Raw genomic sequence first — 12,700 nt, 5'->3', positions numbered from 1 at the left:
AATATTAGAATCAAACTATTGATTTATTGCAAAAAAAAAAAAATATTTTACTATATTAACAACTAGTATATTCATAGCTATTACATGATTTTTTAAATTAGGATTGGCTTATTTTAATGTCTTATTAATTGTCATTTTTTTGTTAAAAATAATTTCACAAATCAATTTGAATTTAAACATTTGATAAATTTAAAAATAATAAATATAAATTAATAATACATTCAAAAAATATTTATAAATAATAATTTATAATTATAAATTAGTAATATATTGAAAAATTTCAAATAAAACCAAAAATTCATTTCTTTTTTAAAACAATTTAAAATTAATATAAATATATAGCAAATAATATAAAACATATAGTACACATTAATATTTTGTTAATTATTAAAAATATTTTTTATCAGATTTTATATTCTATTTTAACAAGATTTACATTAATAAAAATAGATTATAAGCAAAACAAAAACATTCATAAATAGATATATAGAAGAAAAAATGGAAGCATATATAATATAAAATTTGACAATGTATTGATATACTAATATATATATATATATATATATAAAACTTTCGGTCTATATAATACGATCAATTATTATTATATTTATTATAATATTAACGAAATAATAATAATTAAGTCGAGAAGCTTTCTACAGTGGCAACAATCTTCAATGTAAACATTTTTCATTTTGAAAAAAAATTGACTTTCATTTACATGTCAGAAAAATAAAATAGAAATAGATTAAATATAATTATAATTAAAATCGTGAAAATTATAGAGAAGAAATGGAAGTAAAAATGAGGCAGATCAAGAACCTTGAATCATTTCCTCATGCCTCTTAGACTCACATAAATATGCGATGATGAAAATTATAGGATTATGAAAATACGCGCTTCGAGAAGGATATCTCTCCACTTATATATATATATATATATTTGTGCTAGTTATATTTATTATTACATTATGCACGCCCACTTCATATTATTATATTTATTTACTAGCTTATATATATTATATATATATAAAATAAGCCAAGAGATATCCTTCTTGAGGTGCCTATTGCACTTAGTGAGATTATGGAAAGAGGCGCCTCGAGAAGGATATCTCTTGACTTATTTTATATATATATATAAAATATATAAGCTAGTAGCACTCACAACACAAAATAAAAACATTATTATAGTTAATATATAAAAGTAAATTATAATTATTAAAACTATATATATATAAACTAGTTATATTTATTATTACATTATGCACGCCCACTTCATATTATTATATTTATTTATTATTACAATATTAATCAAATAAAATTTTAACACAATATTTTGGACTGTTGTAGTGCACATGAACAATGTAAACTAATAGTTGTACACTTATGTGCTTATTATGTGCTTCAAAAGAAGTAAAGTTAAAAGACGAGATAAAAATAAATAAAGAATTTAAAATAAAAAGAGAGGCCAATGTCTATGCCAGATGGTTTTAAAAATTAAATTAAAAATCGTTTTAAAACTGTTTTATAAATTTAAATTTAACAAAAAGAGAGTGTCCTAAGAATTAGAAGTAAAAAAATGATTAACCAGCTAAAATTAGAAATTAAACTGAAGCTAACTGCGGAGCCATGGGCGTAAATGAAGGTGGATTCATGATTTTAGAGAGCAATTTTGGACAATTTTCATGGCTGATGCCACCGCTGTTTTGGACTCTGGCAGGTGCTCTTTGGTCATGGAACACACATCGAAGCAAGGTCACTGCAATCATTTGAATGTTTCGGTGGACGTGGCAATTGATGTACCATCCAGAAGCACACAGACCCCATCATGGCCTCTTCCTTCGAGGAATATTTCGTCTTCTAGAGAAATTACTAATTGGCGATTTCATATGCGTTCAGGCCAACTCGATTCGCAACGTTATATTTTAATTGAGATGATCATATCAGTTATTCTCATAACAGCTTGTATTATTGTTTTGGCGCTCTCAAGGAATGAGAAACCCCATTCCCTAATAACAGTTTGGATTATAGGTTATGCTTCAGGATGTCTCGCGACATTCCCCAATTTATATTTGCGCTATAGGCGTCGGTAAGCGTTTCTTCGCATTGTGCCTACAATCGTTATAATTATCTTAAGCTTGTACGCACAATTTTTATAATTTCTAAATGATTTCGATTGGATTGGGATTAGAAGGTTGTTTTTATTAGTTTTGATTTGGGAATGCTTTGGAATTTACTGAAGATATTTAAAAGTTTGAAATTGTTTTGAATTGAGTCAATATGTTACTGGCTTTGAGGGTTCTCAGGTGTTTGATGGCTGCTGTGTTTACAAACTTCAGCCATATGAAAATATTTAAATCAGCATATCTGTTTCCATCACATCTTCTTGTAGCTGAATTATTTTCTTTTGGAGTTCATGGGTATACTATACAATAATTTGTCCTCATCAATTGATTAATGTCACTGCATAGTTCTATCCTCTTTAGAAGATACAGGGTAAAAATGCTTCTTCAACGACTCTTTAAATGGGTGAGGCTTTCCTCAATCACAAGGAAATTATATCTGCTTCACAGCATTTTATAATGCATGACCAGATAACTGTAAATGAGAAAAAGGAATTTGGTAAGGGGAATTTGCTTTATGTGACCTAAAATATACCTTCATTTCAGAGACCCATTCATCCATCTTTATGGCACGTGCTTGTCCATTGAATCGTTGGATCTGTATGTTGGTTTTTTCTTTGAACTAGATTGAGTAATTACCATTCGACGTCTCGCCATGCTCATATGTAAACTTGGGTTTCACTTCTTCCAGTTCTCTTGAGTACCCAATTTTTGAGTTATGACCATTAGCATGCTTTGAAACATATCCATTTTCTCCATATGATAGGAAATCACAACAACATCCGTCTCTCTAATTTCTGGATCTCTCTTGTATTGTGGGGCCCCATTTTTAAACCTTTGAGTATATGGTTTTACATTTTAGATCTGTTTCTTCTCAGGCATAGGAGTGATTTTTCTGATTGCACTTTTCCTTGGCTCTGTTTATAGTTTTTGTTACTTAGAACTTTGAAATGTTACACAACTTGAATTGTTTGTGCATCAGTTCACCTTATACTATAGCCAGCTTCACCTTCAAATTGAAACTGATTGTTAATTATCCGGTGATCCGGTGATCTGCGAAGGACATACTTATTGAAGCCAAGGGCATGCATACAATGGATATATGTGTTATTGTTGAATTAAAATGTGGGATTATAGGGCTTTCTCATATATGGATAGTTTAGGCCCTTTGGTCATGCTTATAGTTTATAAAGTTTAAGTGACCACTTTTTCTTTTATTTAACTATTTGTAGTGTAACATAAGTTCCTTTCAATCATGTCTAACACATCACTTGTATGCATAGATGAATCAGCTCCAGCTGTATTATCTTCAGTGTAATGATTTTTTCTATTTGTTTGTCTTCCTTTCACAATGAAGATAGTACAGAGGTAACTTCATTTAAAATGTAGCCCACTTAAACGGACATGTCCAAATTGATTTATGATGGGCATTACTCAACTTCTATTTGCTATTTCTTAAATTGCACGAGTCATCTAGACGTGTGCTATCTATGGATAACTAGTTCAGTGGTGGTTCTTAACAGGATTTGTTTGGATAAGACATGAAGGTTCATGATTGTTCTGTTTGCATCACATGACTGCTTGGTTATGATTTATATATCTTCTTTTGCCATCATGATTTATGTCTAGGCTGAATCTGTTCTTCAGATGATTGTTTTGTGGATTGACTGTACCATTTCAAAGATGGTGTCAACTTTTCCTGGAGATCAAATGTGTAATGGACACCCTTGGATGTTCCAAAAAACTAAACCAAATTGCTGAAAGGAATTATGTCAAACAGTTTGCATTCAACTTCTTAAAACCCCTTATAACTCCGGAAATCAAACGTTTATTTGTTTGTTGTGTTTCGTGTATGGAATTGGTATCATACAACATAAACAAGAAAGAAACTACAATAATATGCAAAGTGGAAATGAACTGCTGCTAATAAAATGTTATTTTCAGAATTCATAAAACCAAATACATGGCAGATTTATCAACTCATTAATTACTTCAGCAATATTGTCATAATACTCCAGCCCATGCTTACGAACTTGCTGCTACAATACTTTGTCCTCCAATCAGTCCACTACCTTCATAATACCATTCCCTCCAAGCGGCATAAGTGTCAGACAAGTAGTGAAGAAGATATGAGCAAAATATCAAATCTGCCTGTAGCCGGAAATGCAACTAAACTGCTTGATAATGAAGCCAATAAGAAAGAATTCCAAAGGCCAAACCCCAAGGGAATGACGTCTAGAATGTTACAAGAGAGGATAGACGTCCTCAAATGCCAAGAACAAAGCTGCAACTCACACACCAATTTCTTCTCATATTCAACCCTGTCTAATGGAGCCACAAATGCTTCCTTTTATTCTATTCCCACGGGTCCGCTCAACTCATATGGGCAATGTGGGATAAAAGATGTGTAATATAAAACATATATTAAAATACCCCTTATGTCTCCCTTGGGTACACATCACCATAAAATAAATATTAAAGTAACACTTTAATATTTTACAATTAAATTAGACGTTACTTTAATAAAACTTCAGGCATTAAAATGTATTAGCAATCGGACTCCGAATAATGCGAGTGATAGCTCATCGGAAAGCTCTCACCGAGGAGTATCGAATCCAATCACCAAAATTGACCTGCACTGTGTCCTGCTGACTTACTAAAAATAGTAAGTATGCCTGAAACTGAGTAAATCAACTTCGTTTTGGCCCAAACTGGAAATGACTAGGCCAAAACACTCCAAGATCCCATTAAACCCTTCGTTAGCCCTCGGGACCATGTAGAACAAGGCTAACGCACACACACTTGGTCAACTGCTAAAATGGGGACATTACAGTCTGCCCCCCTTGAAATTGCTTGTCCTCAAGCAATCTCAGTCCAGCCTGCTGAATAACCTGCTCACTCTCCCATGTAGAATCTTCCTCCGGCAGGTCTTTCCATCTGACCAAATACTCCTTCACTATCCTATTTCTAAGCTTCCTCTTTCTGGTATCCAGAATAGCCTCAGGTACTAACACAAGCTTTCCCTCCTCATCCAAAGGGGGTAAATCTGCAGAAGGCACTACACTCTGACCAATGGCTTTCTTAAGCCTAGACACATGAAACACATTGTGCACTCGATTGCCCTCTGGAAGCTCAAGCTCATAGGCGACTTTGCCCACTTTGCGAATCACCCTGTAGGGACCATAAAATCTAGGTTTCAACTTTTCAGCTCCGCTCTTTTTGAGCGATGACTGTCTATATGGTTGTAGCCTCAAGTAAACCATATCCCCTACCTCGAAGCTGCGCTCTATTCGGTGCTGATCAACATACAATTTCTGTTGATTCTGGGCCTGTTGTATATTCTCTTTGAGCACTTTCAGGATGTCCTGACTATCCTGCAATAAGTTTTTGGCTTTGGGCACTCTACTATCCCCCAAAACTAAATCCATGAAGCTAGGTGCTTCATAACCATAGAGTGCCATGAAAGGAGTCATCTTGATGGACATATGATAAGTGGTGTTATAAAAATACTCCCCCATATGCAACCATCTGATCCAAGCCTTTTGTTGTGTAGTTACATAGTTCCTCAAATATCCTTCCGCCCATTAATTCACAATCTCTGTTTGCCCATCTGTTTGCGAATGATAACTAGTGCTAGGTGTAAGATCTGTACCACACAACCTAAACAACTCTTGCCAAAAAACACTTATAAACTTACTATCCCGGTCGCTGACAATGAATCTGGGCAGCCCATGTAACCTGAATATCTCTTTAAAGAAAAGATCTGCCACCTGTGCTGTTGTGTAAGTGGACGGAATAGCAAAAAAGTGAGCAAACTTCGTCAAGCGGTCCACCACCACATAGATGCAATCCCTTCCCTGCACTTGTGGTAAACCAGTGATGAAGTCCATCGAAATACTTTCCCATTTCCTATCAGGAATAGGCAAGGGCTGTAATAAACCTGCAGGAAATGTGTGCTCTCCCTTATTCTGTTGACAAACCACACACTCCCTGACATACCTCTGAACATCATCCTTGAGCCCTTTCCATGAAAATCGCTCTCGGATCTGCCTGTAGGTCTTGAAGACCCCCGAATGTCCAGCTGTGGGTGCATCATGAAATGCCTTCAGTATCGCCTCTCTCAAATGTGATGACGGAATCAAATAAACCCTATCCTGAACTCTGATCAATCCATCTATCACCTCATAGCGATCATCTTGTATGGTACCTGAAATCAATCCAGAAGCCCAAGCATCTCCGACATACTTTGCTATAATCTGATCTCTCCAATCTCCTGAAATCTCTGCCAGAGCACATAAGTGAGGTCTCCGAGATAAGGTATCAGCCACCACATTTTTCTTACCTTTGACAAACTCTATGTCAAAGTCATAAGCCTGCAATTTAGTCACCCATTTTTGTTGCCAGTCATTAAGATCACGCTGGCTCATGAAGTATTTAATACTGTTGTGATCAGTCTTGATCACAAAACATCCACCTACCAAATATGATCGAAATTTGGCCAATGCATGCAATATGGCCAACATCTTCCGGTCATAGACAAAATAAATTTTCTCAACTCCTCGGAGCTTCCTACTCTCGAATGCAATGGGATGCTTCTCCTGCATCAATACTGCTCCAATCCCATCACCTGATGCATCACAATGAAGCTCAAAAGGCTTCGTGAAATCCGGTAGAGCTAGAACTGGACATGAAGACATTACCTGCTTGAAATGCTCAAAACACCTCTGTGCTGCCCCTGTCCACACGAAGGTTCCTTTCCTGGTAAGATCTGTCAAGGGTGTAGCAATCTGTGAGAATCCCTTAACAAACCTCCTATAAAAACCACATAAACCAAAGAATCCCTTAAGCTGTGTAAGGTTTGTGGGAGTAGGCCACTCTACAATAGCTCTAATATTTTTGGAATCAACCCGAACGCCATCTGCACTAATGATATGCCCCAGGTAAAGGAGCTCAGTCATGCCAAACTCACATTTAGATTCCTTGGCATACAATGACTCTCTCTCCAGAATAGATAACACCTCCTCTAGATGATGTAAGTGCTCCTCCCAGGTCTTACTGAAGACCAAGATGTCATCAAAGAAGATCAAGACAAATCTCCTCAGCTGCTTCCTGAATACCTGGTTCATACAACTTTGAAATGTAGCAGGTGCATTGGTTAGACCAAATGGCATAACCATGAACTCAAAGTGGCCATAGTGACATCGGAAGGTTGTTTTCTCAATGTCATTTGCTCTCATCCTGATCTGATGGTATCCGGATCGCAAATCAATTTTGGTGAAGAAGCATGCCCCATGCAACTCATCAATCAACTCATCAATCGTAGGAATGAGATACCTATTTTTAATTGTTTTCTTATTCAGTGCCTTGTAATCAATGCACATGTGCATCATTCCATCCTTCTTCTTTACCAATACTACTGCTGAAGCAAAGGGGCTCTTACTGGGCCTGATATACCCCATCTCCAACAAATCCTTAATTGCCTTCTCTATCTCATCCTTGTGTTTCTTAGGATGACGATAGGGAGTAATCATAATTGGTTTGGCTCCCTCCTCGAGCTCAATAACATGTTCCATCCCTCTGTCAGGAGGAACCCCATGAGGAATATCGCTAAATACTTTAGCGTGTCTATCAAGTATCTTCTGGACATCTTGGATGACTCTTTTCTTGTGGCTCTGGTGAAGTTGGCATAATGTGGCACTCTGCCGCCCACTCTATGTCATCATGACGAAAAAGTCTCTGCATTCTCCTCAAGGACACTACTCTGCAACCTCCATCTGAAAGCCCTCTAAGTACCACAGTTCTACCCTCATGCTGGAATCTCATCTCCAATTTCGCTAGATTGAGTGTGAACTCAACTAGTGAGGCCATCCATGTCATGCCGAGGATGACATCATAATCTCCCATGTCCACAACATAGAACTCATCCTCCAACTCATAGCCATCTCCAAACCTGATGCGAAGATTAGATATCTTCCGAGTGCATAATAACTTATCACCGTTAGCCACCATGACCCTAAACCCATCATGCTCCTCTGTCTGTAACCCTCTCCTGGCTACCAACTGTGCATCTATGAAGTTATGTGTAGCCCCAGTGTCAATAAGAGATATCACTTTCTGCCTTTGGATAGTACCCTTGACCTTAAATGTGATTACCTTTTGGGCCCCTGTCAAGCGTGCCAACGATCTATCATCCTTAGGAATGTTGCTCTCCTCTATAGTGTTACCCTCATCTGAATCGGAGTGCTGATCCTCCCCTTCTGACTTTGACTCTTCTACTGAAAAATACTCCATTTGATTTGCCTTAGCCTTGAGAGAACATTTATGAGATAAGTTCCAAGGCTCTCTACAATGGAAGCACGACTTCTTCTTTCGAAGTTCATTCAAGGTTTCATTGTCTAGTCCTTTTGATCCTTCTTTGGGTTTGCTATACTCTTTCTGAAACGATTTTTTGTCTTTGTCCTTGCGGTAGGAAGAATCTGTTGAATGGTTTTTTCCTTTGTATACTGAAGGGGCTAAATCTCGTGCTTTTTTAGTTGCTTCAGCTAACGTGAGTGGATCATGTCCCTTCACCCAACCTCGTAATGGATCAACAAGACCATCACAAAATAACACCACCAATCTCCTAGGAGAGATATCAGTAACAAGTACAGACAAGCGCTGAAACTCGGCAATGTAAGCATCCACAGAACCTGACTGTTTTAACTGTGCTAGCTCCTTGAAATGTAATTCGGGATCCTTAGTGTCAAATCTCCCAATCAATGTTTTGGTGAATTCCTCATAGGATGTAATCTGATTATGCTCCAAAGTCACCATGCCATGATGCCACCATTCATGTGCAACGCCATCCAAGTGCATAGCCGCATACTTGATAGCCTCCTCCTCAGGCATAGGATTTAGCTGCAAGTATGTATCTACCTTCTGCACCCAAGCTCGTGCAGTCATCTTCCCTGAAGCATCATAATAAGGTAAAGAAAGTTTTCCAACTTTCTTCCTCAGCTCAAAGTTTTGATTCCTCCCTCTTGCTTTAGGCATGTGTCTCATCCTCAAGTCCATATAATCTCTAAGAGAAATATCCGCCTAAAACTCTGGTCCACTAGCCTCTCAGTCCCTCCTGAACTGATCCTGTAACTCGGTAATCTGCGGTTCGTTTACTGGTTGAACCGGATCTTTGGGTGGGAAAGTGGGTAGAAGAGGTCTCAAGCATGCAGTCCGTGTTGGGCGTGCAACGTGTCTAAAGTTATCAGCCTCATTCCCATTGTTGCCATGTCCATTATTACCATTAATGTTATTCTCAGGACTATTGTTGTTGCCTTGGCCTTCATAGTTATTGTTTCCCCCGTTGTTATTGTTTCCCTCGTTGTTATTGTTTCTGTTGTTGGCATCACTTGGATTAATATTGACACCCATCTGTCCAGCCATGAGCTGCAACATCATTAACATTCGCCTATTCTACTCCTGCTGCATACGCTGCCCCTGCTCTAATGTATCCAGTAACTGTCGGAACAGTACCTCCCCCTGATTTGGACCAGCATTTCTGCCTCCGCCTAATCCTGTATTCCTGTCATCTCGATCATCCATATTATTGTCCTGATCACAGAATATCTCCTCTGTGTCTGTATGGTTGGATTCAATGTCCCCCTGCACGGATGTACTAGACTGTTTGCTTTGCAAGTCTGAAATCCTATTTTGTCTTGCTCTGGTATCGCGGAAATTATAAGACCCCTGTCGCATGCTCAAACATAAATGCTTAGCCTGTGTTTTTTTACTTACTTTTTCCCTCTATCCGGCTGTTCCAAATTCCCTATAAAACCTCCACAGGATGGCAGGACTTATAGCTCTGATACCACTGTAATAACCCCAATAGGTTATAACTTCTTCAAACACCAAAAATCTTTATACTTCAGTTGTTTGACATTTTGTCAAACACTTTGCAAGCAAGCTCTGATACCACTGTAATGGACACCCTTGGATGTCCCAAAAAACTAAACCAAATTGCTGAAAGGAATTATGTCAAACAGTTTGCATTCAACTTCTTAAAACCCCTTATAACTCCGGAAATCAAATGTTTATTTGTTTGTTGTGTTTCGTGCATAGAATTGGTATCATACAACATAAACAAGAAATAAACTACAATAATATGCAAAGTGGAAATGAACTGCTGCTAATAAAATGTTATTTTCAGAATTCATAAAACCAAATACATGGCAGATTTATCAACTCACTAATTACTTCAGCAATATTGTCATAATACTCCAGCCCATGCTTACGAACTTGCTGCTACAATACTTTGTCCTCCAATCAGTCCACTACCTTCATAATACTATTCCCTCCAAGCGGCATAAGCGTCGGACAAGTAGTGAAGAAGATATGAGCAAAATATCAAATCTGCCTGTAGCCGAAAATGCAACTAAACTGCCTGATAATGAAGCCAATAAGAAAGAATTCCAAAGGCCAAACCCCAAGGGAATGACATCTAGAATGTTACAAGAGAGGATAGACGTCCTCAAATGCCAAGAACAAAGCTGCAACTCACAGACCAATTTTTTCTCATATTCAACCCTGTCTAATGAAGCCACAAATGCTTCCTTTTATTCTATTCCCACGGGTCCGCTCAACTCATATGGGCAATGTGGGATAAAAGATGTGTAATATAAAACATATATTAAAATACCGCTTATGTCTCCCTTGGGTACACATCACCATAAAATAAATATTAAAGTAACACTATAATATTTTACAATTAAATTAGACGTTACTTTAATAAAATTTCAGGCATTAAAATGTATTAGCAATCGGACTCTGAATAATGCGAGTGATAGCTCATCGGAAAGCTCTCACCGAAGAGTATCGAATCCAATCACCAAAATTGACCTGCACTGTGTTTTGCCGACTTACTAAAAATAGTAAGTATGCCTAAAACTGAGTAAATCAACTTCGTTTTGGCCCAAACTGGAAATGACTAGGCCAAAACACTCCAAGATCCCATTAAACCCTTCCTTAGCCCTCGGGACCATGTAGAACAAGGCTAACGCACACACACTTGGTCAACTGCTAAAATAAGGACATTATAAAATGGCTCTGTGAAAATCTAAAAGCATCTTTAAGTTTTTAAAGGTAGAAAATACATCATATATCTTTAATATTCCTTGTGGTTGCAGGTTTCTTAAATTTGTAGAGCTGTTCGAATTTGCAACGCGTTGCTTCTTTTTTTTTTTTGGGTTCCTTTTGGTTTTCAGCAGATGGATGGTCATTTGTCCTCAAGTGACGCTCCAAATCAGCACAGGCAAGAATAGTTCTTCAAAATTCTACTTCTGTAGGATGAATTTTCTGTACAAATATTTACCTCTCTTGATAACAGCTAAATCTATTTTAGTTTTAACTGCTAATATGGAGTAATTCAAAAGCTGCTGAAGCTTCTTACCTCCTAATTTTTGTTGATCCTGTGCAGGCTGTGTAGTGCAATTGTTTTAACGATCCTTATTAGCTATGTTAGTTTTAGCATTGCATTTTGGTGCCATGAACCCTGCATCGAATTTTTCTCATATCTATTTGGACACTCGGAGGATCAGACCCAAACAAGAGGAGCTTCACTTGAAATAGTTGGCTCTTTGCCAAAATACAAGTTCAAAGCCAAAAAGCCAATTGAAGGAAATGGAAGCAAATATGACTATGATCCCTCAAAGACTTCGGGTGAGGATGGCATTATAACAGTTGGTACTGGGAAAGAAAAGTCTGTTTCAGCTGAAGACGAGGTAAGTGCTAATTTAGGTAATTGGAAATATATTGTCAGTTTTTTTTAGTAATAATTGTAGACCTAACTTCTCATGTGTTCCTATCATCAAAATGCAGATGTGTTGTATTTGCTTGAGGAAATATAAGGATGATGAGCATCTGAGAGAGTTGCCCTGCACACACAACTTTCATGTTAAATGAGTTGATAAGTGGTTGAAAATGAACGCATCTTGTCCTCTCTGCAAACATGAAATTGGAGGACCCAGTGAAGCAGCATCAGAATCTGTTGGAGATAGAAGACAGAGTGGAAACAGATAAATTTTAGATTGCGGTGGACTTAATTAGGGAGAATTAGTTAATTTTTATGTTGTACAGAGAGGTAAAAAGTCCAGGACACAATCATCACTATTGACTGTTTTCTTGTCATATCCAACATTATTTGGCCATGTTGTAATCAGATGATCTACAACCAGAATATATTTTGTAGGATTGCTAATATCTCTTTTTCTGGTTGTTAAGATGAATAACATTAACATCTACATGCATGATGGCTGGTGGATACATGGGTCATGCATAAGAAACCTTAACGTTTTTGAATAAATAGTTACTAAACCATTTTCCTTTAAGCAATCAAATTTCTGTAATTTGAGTTCTTGCTTTTACTATGGGAAACACGGAAAAAGTTTGAGTCGGACTATTTTTTAAGATAAACTAGAAGGGTGTTGTACCGTTTTCCATCCATCAATTAATATTGCATTGCTTTCTCAAAATTCTGAATATACCAGAATGATTTGCCCATCTTTATTGCGTTTAAAATGGTGATTTTTTTGAACTTCTGCCAGTTTTGCT

The 12,700-nt window shown here is 37.1% G+C and overlaps 1 protein-coding gene across 1 annotated transcript; it reads left to right on the top strand.

The window, feature by feature from the left end:
- Nucleotides 1–1,591: 1,591 nt before the first annotated feature.
- On the top strand, nt 1,592–12,486 carry LOC149541424 (uncharacterized). Its single transcript, XM_089796689.1, has 4 exons — nt 1,592–2,085; nt 11,278–11,402; nt 11,568–11,871; nt 11,969–12,486. The coding sequence occupies exons 1-3, from the start codon at nt 1,682–1,684 to the stop codon at nt 11,588–11,590; spliced, it is 552 nt and encodes a 183-aa protein (XP_089652815.1). The 5' UTR covers nt 1,592–1,681; the 3' UTR covers nt 11,591–11,871; nt 11,969–12,486.
- The last annotated feature ends 214 nt before the right edge of the window (nt 12,487–12,700 follow it).

The sequence above is a fragment of the Cupressus sempervirens genome, chromosome 8 (genome assembly GCF_028749045.1).
Source record: "Cupressus sempervirens isolate cs-2001-9-10 chromosome 8, ASM2874904v1, whole genome shotgun sequence".
NCBI classification, from domain to species: Eukaryota; Viridiplantae; Streptophyta; class Pinopsida; order Cupressales; family Cupressaceae; genus Cupressus; species Cupressus sempervirens.
This window is presented reverse-complemented; position numbering and strand designations above follow the sequence as displayed.